The following is a 15117-nucleotide window of genomic DNA, read 5'->3' as shown; positions in this document are numbered from 1 at the left end:
CTGCTGGCTCTATTGCAGGCTGAGCAGATCCCCCTTGGGGCAGTCACACAGCACCTGGCTGCCCACAGGGGCCGGTGCAGGTCACACACACAGCCTGGTCCTGTTCCTCCTCTGCAGCTGGGCCTGGGATGACACTCTGGGTCTTCCCAGGGGCCACCCATGCGCTGCCTGAGGTTTGTTCATCAATTGCACTTGCCCCGTGCATCACACCAGGATTTAATGAGAAGATGGGAGATACGTCAGGTACAGAGCTCAGTGACAACTTGCTTACATGTCACTAACCATTTTATCCCCCCCTTCTTTCCATGCTTGTTTTTCTCTCATCTACCTTATCCTCTGTCTGTTCCAGTCCCTTTCTTCCAAATAAACAACCAACCACCCTCACTATTTTTTTCCGGTTGGTCACAGTTTTCCTGCATCTGTCTTCAAATTTGGCATTTGTGATGCCATTATCTAGGTAATCACCATCTTATCTGCTGTTGCTGATATGGTTACATCATTGCCACTGACCTTGTAAGTTCTGCTCCCTCAAAGGTCCTTCAATTACCTGTGAGGTTTTCCCATCTTTCAAATGACTCCCTATTAACCACCTGTGAAATCTTGCCATCCCTTACAGCATTGTCTGTAACTTTTGTCCCCTTTTGCTCTTTATTTGTTACATCCATCAGTTTCTCATGTCATCTTCATCAGTGCAGTTGTGTTCAGTTTGCTAAATCTCAGGCCTAAGCCTCCTCATGTTCTCTCACACCCCAAAGCAACAGGAACTCTCTAGGAATTAGTTAATTGGGATATTTTGTTGTGTTCATAAAATATTGCATTTACAAAGTATTAAACAAGTAATTATGACTGTATTATTACAGCATGTAAGCCAGTGTTTCATGCCAGACTATTTCTGCTAACAAAAGCTTCTTCAAAATGTGCATCTGTGAACTTGGATAAGTTGCAAATGTCATTTCTATCTGAATGATTTTTGTTAACCTGGAAAATGCAAGCCAGCAGTACATCCGCTCATCCGTTGCACTGCTCACTGCTCCTGGCTTTGGGAGCTCACCAAGGCAGACAAGCCAAGCATGCCTCAGCTTTAACTGCACTGCTTCTTCTACCACTCCTTTAGAAAGCTCAGCAAGGAACCGTTTTGTTTGCCAAGTTCAGCCACTCATTTCCAAGCATTCACATGTGGCTCTTGGATCCCACAGCAGTGAGCTGGGCGGTCCTGCTATAAAGATCATTTCTCTGCTCCCTGCTAAAATGCATTTCAGTTCAGTTCTCCCTTGGATGGCTTATCAGCTGTACTCAATAGCTGTGATCTGTGGACATCCTGTGTTTATAAAGTGCACTGCAATTCATCATAGTACATGTGCTTAACCTAAAACCATCCCTTCAGCTCCTTAATGTATGTAAGCTGCCATAACTCAGGCCAAAGAAACTGTGACATTATACACAAAACAAAAAGACAGCTCAATAGAGTGAGATATATGGAATAAGCAGTATAATTTAAGGTCTGTTGTTTCTTTTTATATTTTGGTTTGTTGATTTTATTTTTCAGAGATGTTTTGAAATTTTAGCATATAGGGAAGTTGTGTGGATGTAATTTTTAGTCTGTATGAAAGCAGTACAGAACAAAACCAGTTGTGTTTGGCCATTCAGTGAAAAGAAACCTAAAGATATTGAATCTAATGCACTGGAGAAATGCAGTGAACTGCAACCCTGAATTCTATTTTCAGATTCATTCTTTCTTCAAGACTTCAGTCTGACTGGATGCTGATGCTGTTCTTTGCACACACACATTTGACTGTGACAGTCACTGTTGGGCTACTTCTGATCCCTAAGGTATTTGAGTCTGCTGTCTGTTTTCTTTTGCCAAGTCTGAGGAAGATAAATGTTGTCATGCAGAAGCATTTCTGTGTAAATCTAGCAACAACTGATGGAAAAGGAGGATGTAAAATATGGCTATTTTACCTTGAAAGCTGTATTGTTTTTATTATTTAAAAGTAAACATTTTCAAACTTTCTTTCTTTCAGCTTTCAAAATTCTAGGAGTTTAAAGTATTTAAAATGTTGATATGATTAATAGAAGAAGGAAATAATCCTGCCTAATTGTGCTTTTTTTTTTAGGTATTTGTATGACCATGCTGCTGCTAGAGTTAGCTGAGAACAGACAAAATTTAGGCAAGGGCATAGAACCACTGGGATCAGGAGGCTGGACTAGCCATGAGATGGGGAGGTAGGGATTTAAACCTGGAAGTTACAGGCTGAAAAAGGAGAACCCTTTGCAAGTCAGAGCCTGGGGCAGACAGATGCTGCACACTGGGAGGGGACATGGCCATGGCAGGGAGCCAGGCGCGGTGCTGGGAGCCAAGAGAGGTGTGTGGGGGCACAGGGAGATGGTGATGGCAGGATCAGGGAAGGGCAGAGAAATCCCCTGAGCTGCAGCCCTGGAAGCTCCAGTGTCATCTCACCAGGGGCAGGAGATCTGGCTCCTCCTGCCCCTAGCAACAGTCCCCAGGAATGGAGTGGAACTTCCTCCTGAGGACAGTACCCCAGCAAAAGGAATGACTTTCTAATGAGTTTCAGAATGACTAATCATATTAATCAAAAGCTCAAGAGTCAAAATAGCAGTAAAGGTGAAAGCTACATATGAAGAAAGAGCATTAAGCAGTTGAGGTTGATAGAATTTTCAGGTTAATGAAGCTGCTATTCCTGCCTTTTTCCTGTGTGTCAGAACAGGGTATGCTGATGACTGTCAAATATATGGACATTGAACAGTCATAACAAGGGACCCATTGATGCGGCCTTAATACTGCATAACCTTGTTTTATTTTAAATTACTTTTTTGGTCTTTAGCAACAATATTATATTTTGTTTTATATTCATGTACATTATTACATATCTTCAGAGATTTTACACATCTTCAGAGGTGTCTTTTTAAACTAGCCTAGAAAATTTGTTGACCTTTCTGAAGCTGACTCATAACTACTGATCAGCATTTTCATTTTTAGCTTATTATCTGTGTTTCACTGCACAGACATTTCTTCCAACACACCAAAGAATTCAGAGAATTAAGATGCACAAGGTTTAGTTCTATTCATAAAGTCCTGAAGACAGATGACTATGCGACAATAGTAAATTCAGATGAGTGAATCAATATGAACAAAACAATAATGACAACCTCACTCCAACTCCTGATTCAAGGACCTGGTGAAACATAGAAGAAAAAAAGTTGTCTACTACTTTTTCATTAGTTTCTTTCTCTTTTTTCTCCCTTTTTTTGTGGTTTTTTTTTTTTTTTTCCCACCTTCTGTCTTCCTTTTCAGGGTTAGCATCTAAAATAGGAGAATTGCTTTCTGCAGGATTATTAAGATATGTATTGTAAAAAATAGTGTCCTACTGTTTTAGCAGCCTTATAGGAAATAATGTCTGAAAGTCTATTTTCATGTCAGCATAACTGAAATGCCATTTAAAGAGGTTCAAACAACTATCAAAATAAGTAGGGATTTTTTTTCCTTATGCAAATTTCTAAGATTTATCTTGTTAAGCCATCATTAATAAGAGTTCCTTTCACACAATACTGAGACTCTATGGGACACTACTTAAGCCAATGAAGCTTAAGTGATGTTTTGAATTTGAGAATCACATCAGTCATTGTACCATAAAAACAGTTGTAAGCTCTTACACTGATGTTGAAGTAAACTTTTGCACTCATTGCAACATTTTTTGTGAATACTTATTGCAGTTTTCACATTCAAGCAATAACCCAAGAGATGATATAGCTACAGAAGCTTATGAAGATGAGCTTGATATGGGTCGGTCTGGATCCTATCTGAACAGCAGCATCAACTCAGCATGGAGTGAACACAGTTTGGATCCTGAAGATATTCGGGTACATAAATCTCATTTAAATAGCATTCCTTTTCAAGAACACTTTTTCCTAGAAGGAAACTCCAACTTGCATGCATTTGTTTCTCTTTGCAGATATCAGCTGGAAAATGCCAGCTTAGATCTTTTAGGATTGTGGTATCAGGTCATGTAAACTCTCATGTAGTATTTACTAGTGTGAAGAGATGCTGCATCACTATTTGTAGTAAAAGTCATAGTGGTGGCTAAGAAGGAGGAATCATCCTCAGCAAGAGCTGTTACTCAGTTTACATAGATTCTTTGATTTGTTTTGAAGTGCAAACAGCTTTTGGTTTCAGTTTAATTAGTCATTTGTATGTAACACATACATAAGCACACATAACTATAAAGATAAAAATTTTAAAAGTTGATTAATGGAGAAAATTACTTTATTCTTACTTTACATGGTTAAAGGCCTTATATTCTCAGAACAAAAAGCAGCTATAGAGTTCAGCAGGAAAGCACACACTATAGCATTGTGAAATCTGAAACAGCATAAATGAATATGAAGTGTGCATGCTATGGAAAGTAACATGTTTGTGCATGAGAGTTGAACTTTTTTTTAAGTGGAAAAAAAATGGGATTCAAGTTGATGGAGAAATGACATATTCAAGAATTAGAAAAGACAGTGAAATGAGTTTAATGCCCTTTTTAGAGCAATAGGTCTTGTATTCATCAGGCCGCTTGTTTGACTGTAGTCACTTTGTAAATACTAGTTTTGCCATTCACTTTGCTTTGCAGGATGAGTTGAAGAAACTATATGCTCAGCTTGAAATCTATAAAAGGAAAAAGATGATTGCTAATAATCCACATCTCCAGAAAAAAAGGTGCTCTAAAAAGGGCTTGGGGCGCTCGATAATGCGGCGTATCACAGAAATCCCTGAGACAGTCACCAGGCAGTGCTCCAGGGACGAGAAGGACCTGATGGAGCACAGTGCTGTGAAGAACTTGGCCACACTGAAGAAAAACCCACCAGATTCCACAAGTTCTTCAAAGCCAAAAGAAGATACTTTGAAAAACAGAGTATTTTCCTTAAAAAAGTCCCACAGCACTTACGATCATGTTAGGGATCAAACAGAAGAACCAAATGGCTTAACTACAGAAAGTGCAGAAGTTATAGCTTCTGAGAAAACACTTCTGGACTCCTTGAATGGTAACAAATTAACCAAAAATGCTCCTGAAAAGGTTGAAGCTGTCTCTACTGAATCGGTCCCTTTGGTGTGCAAATCAGCAAGTGCACATAATTTAAGTGCCGATAAGAAGCCTCTGCACCCAAGAACATCTGTGTTACAAAAATCCCTCAGTGTTATTGCTAGTGCCAAGGAAAAGACTCTGGGACTAACAGGTAAAACACAAAGTCTAGAAGAAAGCACTAAATCTCATAAATCTCAGCAGAAGGGTAAGGAGGCCACCAAAAAGCACTCAGCCTCCGATAAAGGGGAACATAAGGATTCCCACCGGAAAAACTCTACCCAGTCTGAGGAAACAAAGAAAACACATAAATCTGGAATTATTAAACAGCAAAAGGTCAGTCAAACACCTGCAAATCCAGACACAGGGCCAGGTAAGTCTCTACACAAGGAAAATTTCGACATAGGAGAAGTTTGTCCTTGGGAGATATATGACCAAGTTCCTGGTCCTGTGCCTTTTGACTCTAAAGCTCAAAAACATGTGTCTATTGCTTCCTCAGAGCCAGAGAAAAACCACCCTTCCCAGCCAAAGGGGAAGACTCATCATAAGCTGAAGACACCAGAGGGGCACCAACAGTCAAATCAAAAGAGTTCAGAGAAGGTGGAAGCTACTCAGGAGGCACAAGAGCACCAGATCTTTGAAAATGAGAAAAATCAGTCAAATTCCAAGTCCCAGGTGTCTCCTGGGCTGAAGTGTGAGAATGTTAATAGGTATACACCTAATACCCATCCTGGAGAGCGGGAGGAGCTGCCCCAGAAAACAGCAGAAAAGGAAAACCTCAATAAATTGGCTGAACAGAAAAAAATTACCTCTTCTGAGGGAAATGTGCTTTCATCTAACTCCCATAAGCCAAGTAGTTACATACAGCAACCTTTAGCATCTCGAGCTGAAGTCTGCCCTTGGGAGTATGATACAACAGATTTACCAAAAGCAGAAAGAAGTGTAGCTTTATTGAACACCTCTGCTATAAGTGCAAATAAAACAGCAGCACCTCGAAAATAAGAGGCTTTTGGACTGAGGAGAGTAGCAACATTGAGAAGACAGACAACAAGAAAGACAGAGGGGACTTAGGCCAAAAGGATCTGAAAATTCCTAAGGAGCATCACTTAAATCAAGGGAATCAGCACTAAAAATATGTAGGAGTTAAGCAAAGTAAATTATCGTTATTGTTGTTATTATTTATATGTTGAGTGCCAACAATGTGATTAGCAGTGCCCAGAATATGGTCCCTGCTCCAAGGATTTTACTGTGTCAATGAAAGAAATCTGCCTTTGTGAAATCAATTTTCTTTTAAAAGAAAAAATAATAAGATGATAACAAACGCACAGTATAGATCTTAACCAAATTATTTCTGGATGCCATAACTGGCTGTAACTTGCCCTTGGGACTTTAAAGATCCAGCAGAAGTGGGACACAGAAAATGTCCTGATGGCAAAAAGGGGTACCAACGAGCAGCTTATTAAAAAGTGATGACTTTTCACTTTTCATATTTAATCTAAATAGCACTGCTAACTCAATGCATCCCAAGAATATTTTATAAAATGATTGCTTTCATTTTCTTATTACTGTGTGTTTAAGTACATTGTTGTGTCTCATATTAAAGCATTCCAGATTGTATAATTTTTGCAAATAACTTTGATATTATGTGACACAACAACATGTTTATGCAATCTGCAGATACTGTCTTCTAATTGCAAGTTAAAATACCTGCTGTAGAACTTTTTGTTTATATATAGAATTGCAGTAACCTTTCACTGGCTGTGGAAGCCATAATTCATATTGGGAAATTCTTTTGGGCTTTGGAGATTATTTGTTTTTCTTTCCTGTAATTTATATAGTCTTTTTTTGTTTTGTTTACTCTCTGTTATTTATATTTATAGTTTGATACTGTATTATTCAGGGGTTTTATATGCAGTGAGTTATGCACTTCCCTCTTAATGCTAATAGACTTTGTTAATAGTGGAAATTCAGTTGTCTTAGCTGCATATGCTGGTAGGACAACTTATCTGGGTTTTTTGTTATTAATTGGAAAATATCATCTAAGAGACGAAAAATCTTACTTTAGACATCGATGGTGATGATCTTATTCAGTATTTCATACTGAACCTATCCTGTTAAATAAGACAAGCAAGAATGACAATGAATATACTCCAGAAATGATCACATGTTTTACTAACACCAGACAGCTCTGGGAGATATTTTATTTATGGAACAACACTGTACTGTTTACCCCTGTTGGCAAACCTCAAAAAATTGGCTCTTGGAGTGAGAACTCCGAAATATTACTCTTCCCCCACATATGCAAATGTAAGCTATAGTGGGAACGGAAATGATGGCATCTCTCTCCAACTGTCCAAAATGCTTTGACTTTTTTTAAATTTATATGTACATTTACAGTAAAAGTTGGTGTTTGATACAGTGCTACTTTTCAGCAATAGCTACAGTCCTCATTGTGCATATGAGCTTAATTCATAGGTGGCCCATTCACAACTATAAGTCTTAGTGACAGTTCACCATCAGGGCCTGAGGACATGTTGAACTCTTCTGAGGAGTGTCAGCAGTAATTAAACAGCCCCAGCCATCTCAATGCAGTACCAGTAAAGTGCTGTTCACAGAAATTGTACGTAGTGTACTCCAAAACAAAGACAGCTCAGTCCTAAAGAACTTGTGCAATTTGAGAGAAGTGATGGAATTCGGTGGAAGAACATGAAATGTGGATGATTGAATAGAATGTGTTGTTTAATATATATAATATATATAAAAATAGATATTTATATATGTTTAATATATATATATAAATGTCATATCTAATACACACATGCACATACACGTATGTAGTATAAACTGATTTTTGTGGCATCATAGAAAAAGTGGCTTAAGATAAAATGCAATGAGCAGAGGGATTTAGACAATGGGGAAGAGGATTTTTCAGTCCTTCAAAAAGGAGAGGAGTCTATGGGCATGTCCAGACTGACAGATCAAGATGGATCTCATTTTCCTACTGCCGCTGCTAAGCCCAAACCTGACATGTGCCAACACCTGAGCCAGCTGGGGACAAGTTGACTCAGGTCTTGGTGCTGTCTAAACGTGTTACCTCACTAATACATTCTGCTCATTAGCTCCAGGTGAAATTGACTGAACTGCCCCAGCCAACCTGGTTATCCAGGATAGTGCTCAGTTCCACCATGGGGATGTGCTGACTTAGGTCTTTACTACCCCGGGCTCGTCTGACTCTCCCATCCCTCTTTTGTAGGGCATAATTATGGTCTAGGAGATCTGACTGGGACCCTTCAACCCAGAATCCCTGTTCCACCCATGAAAGGGAGTCAGGCATATGAGTCTGGGTGCTTTGGACATCTTGCACCCACTTTGCACACACAGGGCCACTGGCATCCTATGTGCAGCCCAAATCCAACTCTGTCCTTGGTGTGGAAAAGAGTTGAGATTAGACCTAGTGTGCTCAGATTCTCCCTTCCCAGTCCCAGACACCCATGGGATTTGTCTGTAACTTGTCTTGTCAGTTTCAGTGGGACTTGGTCAGCTTTTCTGAGAGAAAATAACCCTGAATTTCCATGGGAAGAAGTCTCTCCTAGGAACAGAGCTTTTTGGGAGGCCTCCAGGAGCACACTGACCCTGTGTGCAGAGAAATACACAATTTTAAACCTGCTGAAATGGTGACAATCTTACACCTCTCCTATCCTTGAAGGGAAGTTCTGCAGTGTCAGCAGTGGTTTTTGGGATTGGGACAGGGGGACAGCTTATGGCAGCCTGCCCTGGCTCATTTACGGGAGCCCGACTGTGAGGTTAGAAGAGACATCCACGGAGGGATCGGGGAAGGAGATCTCTGTATGTACTCACTGCCTCTTGGAGACAGATGGTTGCAAGGAGCAGGTACCAGCCCTCATGCCCTTGCTCATCTGGCCCTCCATCCTTTATCTCAGAGCTGAGCAAGGCCACACTGCCCATGCCCTGCTCTGCAGGAGCCCTGTGGGGTGCCTCGTGCACCGAGGACGGGGGATCCGCATTGGCAGAGTGTCCACACTGCACCACTGCCCCTTGCAGTCCTGGCAGGATTGAGCCCGTCATGCATGACTGTGACTGTGCCACCGCTGTATATCTGTACTTGCTTGGTTTCCTTTCCCTTTCTTTCTGTTTGGAAAGATAATTTCATTAAAGCCCAGTCCTTGGCTGGTGTAAAACAGCCCAGCTGCACAGAAAGCAAAATGCAATGGCTGGTTAACCAGGGAAGGCATTGGCTTGTATATTCTTGTTTGGTTTAGATTTCTTTCGTCCTGACCCTTTCCCTCACTTCTTAAAAACTGTCTGTTGTGGTTCTTTAGGCTCATTGTAGTCACATCCCCTAAGACTGACACAATTGGAAAACTTTCCTTTAGAAAACAAAAAAGCTTTCCCCAATTTATTAAGCAACTGATCTTTGGGCTACAGATTCAATTGGGAGTTAAATTATTTCACATTTAAGAAAATGAGGGGCCAAACTTCACTCAACTATCCTATCTCACTATGATGCTGCTAGAAGCATTGCTTAATGAAGACATACTAAGTTAGACATAAATAATGTTTTGTATTTCATAGATTTTTCTCCACCAGCATATATTGACTAGATTGCTTAGGTGTCTTTTTCTGGAATTTCATTGTCATTGTTTAGCCAAGAGAAGTGCAACTCTAGAGTAAAGATGTTATAAGGATGTTCTCTAGCAGATCTGTTAAGAGAAAAGACAATAAACATGAAGGTCATAAACATTTGCTAGGTTGTCCTTCTAAATGCATGTGCAAGCTGCATTTCTCCTTCATTTCTAAGCCATGGTTTATAAGTAATTAGATTTATACCAATCTTATTAGACTTGTATAATTTATGCAAGATTATGCGCTTTAAAATATAAATCAGTGCACACCTATCATCAGCTTTGGTGGCATCATAGACCTGAAACCAGACAAGACATTTATATTTGCTCTCCTTAGGCTTTTGCATGCATATGACAACAGGCAGGCCTGAGCAAACACTGCCTTTGACTTTTAAAATTTTAGCTACTCCAAGTTGTAGAGTATATAAAGCTGTAAGTCTCTTCACTTTATAATGTGGTTCTTATGACAATGTTATCTGGCAACCAACAGCATCCACCATGAAATACTTGATAGATTTATGTTGTAATGTGTTGCAAGCATGTAAATAATGTAACTTCTCTGCAATAAAGCACATTTATATTAAATCTGTCTGCAGGCTTTTGTGTTGTGATTTTCTGAAGTCATTATTGATCCAAACTGAGTGGGTTTCCCATCAAACTTGTAAAGTAACTAACTTTACAGCTTCTATGATCATATCATGCCATTATCATTTTCTGGATTTTTCCTTATATTTTCATTAGAGTAGATATGCACTATGTTCAGGATTTTATGTTAGGAAATAGCTCTGTTTTCTCAGTGGTTGCAATTTTGAGGTCAAAATTGTAGAGTCCATTCTATATTCTCTTGAATTTAATGGTAACTACAATGTTAGAAAACAAGGGGAAATAAGTAGACCACATTTTACAATGTCATTCTAAAATCCTATAGCTCATCTGTACTATGTGTGCACATGCCTGGGTTCCTCATCTCAAATATCTATACCTGTCTAACAGATATAGGAAAAATACAAAGAATGGGAACAAAAAAGATGAAAGACAGAGAATGGCAGCTGTGTAAATGAAACTTGTTTACCTTGGGAGAGAGATGACTCAGAAACAGGGATGAGACTTATAAAAATTGTGAATGATTCAAAGGTAATTAGGAGTCTGGAATTTGCTGGATTTTGTTGTGCAGTAACTATAGAACACCCAGGGTGGCCGTCATGCAGCAGCTTAAAATAAATGAAGTTTTCCTCTGCATATGTCATGAATAAATTGTGGAGCTCACTTTAATAGATTGCTCTGCATATCATGGGTTCAAAAAGCATTGGAGGGCTCATGGAAGACAAATCCATCAAGATCCCTGAACATGGTCAATAGAAAATTCTTAAATCCCTAACTAGATGGCTGATAAGTAGTATAATTCTCTTTGCATAGAGATCACCCACTGCTCAATATGGTGCTACATGAACATTTAATCCAGCACAACCTCTGTACATTCTTATGTCTGCATAAATACAGATAGTTTAGGCTACTTAGTTTATTTTTAGTTGTCAGCCTGGTGGTTTTTAATGACTGATAATTGATGTGCAAGCCCAGGTAGGTTCCTGCATGGGCATATGTATGTGATCACATGTACCTGTCCCAGGGTCTCCTGGGTTGGAAAGCTGCCATTTGGGTAACAGTCTGAGTCAAGCTGTCAGGTGTCATGGAAACATGAGATGGAAAGAAGGGAAGGGAATTACTTATGTTATTTAAATGAACTGTATACAAGTGCTTCGAAAGCAAGAAGTCCAGATACCAAAAAATTAGGGCCTGTACATTTTTCACTGTACTACCCCAGGGTGTTCAGCTCAAACTGAGGGCAGCTTTGCTCTCTCAAGTGATGGGTGCCTTTTGAGCACCACTTCTAAAGTTTTCACTGGTTTTAAGAAGTAAGGAAATTATTTCCATAGTTTTGTGGTTTTGGAAATCATCCAGAGATGTATTTTCACACACCCTCTTGCTTCTCCTGTTATATTTCATGAGAGGAAAGTGGGGCTGCACCTGCACAGCCATGAGAGGCTGGGGTGGGGGTGTCCCACTGTCAGCCTGGCACCCAGGGGCAGGGGATGGAGAAGACAGATGGACACTTCTCAGTGGTGCACGGTGGGAGGAAGAGAGGTACAGGCTTGAACAAGAGGCTCAGAATGAATACTCAGAAAACTTTTTCACCACGAGAAGTCAAACAGTGGAGAAGGTTACTCAAAGGTTGTGCCATTCCCATCCTCTGAGCTTTTCTTGGATAAAGCCCTGATCTTGTAGCTTTGGGCAGCAGGTTGGATTGGAGAGCTCCTGAATGATCCCATCATCCTAGAAAGAGTGTTCCCTACTAGAACTTACTCTTCCCATCATCCTCTGGAAAGCCTGTAGGCAGATCCAGGCAGCTCCAGCTCCTGCCCAGGAGCCCAGGACACACATTCATTTATACCATACATACTCTGGGCAAGCCCTCCTAACAAACACCAGCTGCTGAGATAAAAAGGCATTTGGCTTTTCCTCTGACCTCACAGCCCAGAGTTACCATGGTAACAAAGTGACCAGGAAAATAATTTTGTTTAGAGCTGGTTGGGAAGAAGTTTTCCTGCCTGTATTTAGTGAGTACTTGAGCTGGTGCACAGCTGAAAGAAACCCTATAAAAATTGTAATGTTTTTCCCTAACAAATTGAGAATTTTTTTAATGTCAGTGCTGGATTGGATTCCAAAGGAACCATTAAAGTAATTCTAAACTTTGGGGACTTTGGTGAATGCAATTCTTCAAAAAGGCAGTTTATCTGATCCAGGGTTACAGGGTTTCAGGGTCTCTGCCTGTCTGCAGAGAAGTTATTTCAAGCTGAATCTGCTTTTTTACAATAAAACAGGATTTCTGACAGGCTGAAGTCAACTTTTTCCAATTCTGTAGGAGCTTTTTCATCAACTTGGAAATTGGCTTTAGCAATGCTTGAAATTTAGTAAAAGATACTGATTATTTCACTGGGTTGGCAGGCTGTCATCATGTTGCAATATTCAATCTTCTGGTTCTTTTAACTCCTGGAAGATTAAACATTGTCTCTCCATTTATGCAGATGATTTTTCTTTTTTTTCTGTTTCATTTATTTATGAGTTAGCTCTTCTAGTCACTGAAAGTGTACAAACAAATCAAACCCTAAACATTTTACCATGAAATTAGTGGATTTTAGATTTCTGGATATGTATGAATTAGGTTGAATTTTGCATTGTGTCAAAGCATGAAAAACATTACATTGTACCCAAAATAGCCATATATATTTTTGAAATGTGCATTTATGATCTTCTGTATAACATAGATGCACATATCTTATATAGAAGGCACAGAATCATTCCTGCAGCCTTGTAGCTGCAGAAGGCAAGGTTTTCCAGTAGACAAGTATCTGCTTTTAGAAGCAATTAAAAGAGAAAATTGCTAAGCCTGCATAATAGGAGTCTTTTAATGAAATGCAAACTGCTGGGTGTCTTGGATCTATGGGTATAAAATGTGTGTGAAGTTAGGGCTTGCCTGTGCCTTTGCTTTGTGGCTGTTGGGGAGATGTTCAGAGGAAGAGCAAATGCAGATGTCTCTCTGGTCCCACCGCAGCGTGGCGTGGCATGCCCACATGTGTGACCTCTTGCTCTCCTGCTTACAGTTCACCTGCTGTGCCCTTTTTAGTGATGCTGAATCATGGAGTAGACTTTAAAACCTGGTTTTGGCTGAACACCCAGCCCTCCCTGCAGAGCCTTTTCCCCTGCTGCTCTGCAGAGGTGACAAGAGCAGTGGCCATGAGGTGGGTTTGGACACTGCAGGGTTGCCAAAGTGGGGCAGGGTGGAGGCTGCCTGACTCAGTTTCAGCACTATTATTTGTACTGCTTGACAGATGATGTTGGCAGGGAGTTTAGACTGGCTGCAGTACTACAGATAAAAACCAGGCTGGCTTGACATAATTCAGTGCTAAAAATAGTATCATATAATGATGTCTTTGTCATGAAAGTTTTTTTTAAGCTGCAGGGGGGTAAGAAGTGTGTGGTTCCAAAGCTGTCATCTTGGAGACATCATCAAAGGAAAATCACAGCAGCACTGGAGAAGCCACCTGTCCAGCTCTGTGTCCCACATCATGTTTTATGACACCCTTGGCAAATGCACAGCATTTGTGTAAGCCAACAAAATTGGCTACTGCTACTCTGTATGCAATGTATTTTATGTTTATATTCACTTTAATGTTTTATGTTCACAACATTTAGGTTTCACTTTGTTTATAGCAGTTTTTTTTTTTATTACTGTGATGATTTTATTCTTTTACAGGAACTTGCTAACAAACTTGATTTGTATCTTAGTGGCTCCATTGCAAGGCCAGCATTATCCCCCCAGATTTTTTGGTGTTTGAAGTCAGAAAGAATAGTTTCACAATTCATGGAATTTTCCTTCAGAAATAGTTAAATATTTTAAAATACAGATTTCATTATTTTTATTCTGATTACTTTAATTATTTATTCTGTTTCCATGACCAACAAAATTGCAGTAAGTAAGAATTGGTAACATTAAGCTACATTCTTTACTTTCTAGGTGTCACTTAGATGCAGTTTTCCTTCTAGGATTTCAGATGAATTGTAGATTGCCATTGTGCATTGCATGACCTTTCCATGCAACTGCTTGTTGTCGACATTACAACTAGAATTGCAAAGTCATTACAAACAGTCATTGCCTAGGTAGGGATTGGGTTTTTTGGATTTGCCATCCCATTCATATATGGCAATAATTTACACACAATCTTAGCTACGTACTAAACTACTTGCTTTGGTGTTTTATTCATTGCCTTGTAAATGTAGATAGTATTCTTAATTCCTTGGGAACAACATTATAATTCAATATAATGGGCAGGCAAATAACAAGCAAAAATTGATGAGATAAAACTGCATAGTCTATAATTTGATAAAAATGTGAGCATGAAAATGTGAAAACCTTGGCCTCTCTGAGGAAGAAAACAGAATAAAACAATGAGGATTTTATTTATTACTTTCACATTTGGAACCAATTATTGCAGTACTAAGGAGCTTAGAGAAAACTTGCATATTTCTGGTGATTGATCAAATACTGCTCTGTACATTCCATCTACTTAAAATACTTGTGATTTCAGCTGAAACAAGTATGCATCTTGTAGTTTTTACCCCAGACTCAATTTTTACTAAGGATAAAAATTACCCAGTGGGGATGGATGTCAACAAAGGATGCAAGGATGCAGAAACCACATATATATATATATATATATATATATATATATATATATATATATATATATGTATAAAGTTCCATGCCTGCTTATGATTTTTGGGCTTTATGCACCATTTTATGCTGTTCCTGCTTTTGCCTTACAGAAAATTGC

The 15117-nt window shown here is 39.4% G+C and overlaps 1 protein-coding gene across 1 annotated transcript in view; it reads left to right on the top strand.

Moving 5' to 3' along the window:
* Positions 1-10312, top strand: part of GPR158 (G protein-coupled receptor 158) — a 187893-nt gene extending 177581 nt beyond the window's left edge. The window contains exons 9-11 of the mRNA XM_036400776.2: positions 1725-1830; positions 3733-3879; positions 4635-10312. Coding sequence (XP_036256669.1) covers positions 1725-1830; positions 3733-3879; positions 4635-6086 — 1705 coding nt within the window. The 3' untranslated portion in view covers positions 6087-10312. The remainder of the gene's footprint in view (positions 1-1724; positions 1831-3732; positions 3880-4634) is intronic.
* Positions 10313-15117: the final 4805 nt, after the last annotated feature.

Source organism: Molothrus ater, chromosome 1 (genome assembly GCF_012460135.2).
Source record: "Molothrus ater isolate BHLD 08-10-18 breed brown headed cowbird chromosome 1, BPBGC_Mater_1.1, whole genome shotgun sequence".
Taxonomy (NCBI): domain Eukaryota; kingdom Metazoa; phylum Chordata; class Aves; order Passeriformes; family Icteridae; genus Molothrus; species Molothrus ater.
The sequence above is the reverse complement of the archived record's forward strand: the minus strand, read 5'-3'. Positions and strand labels throughout refer to the sequence as shown.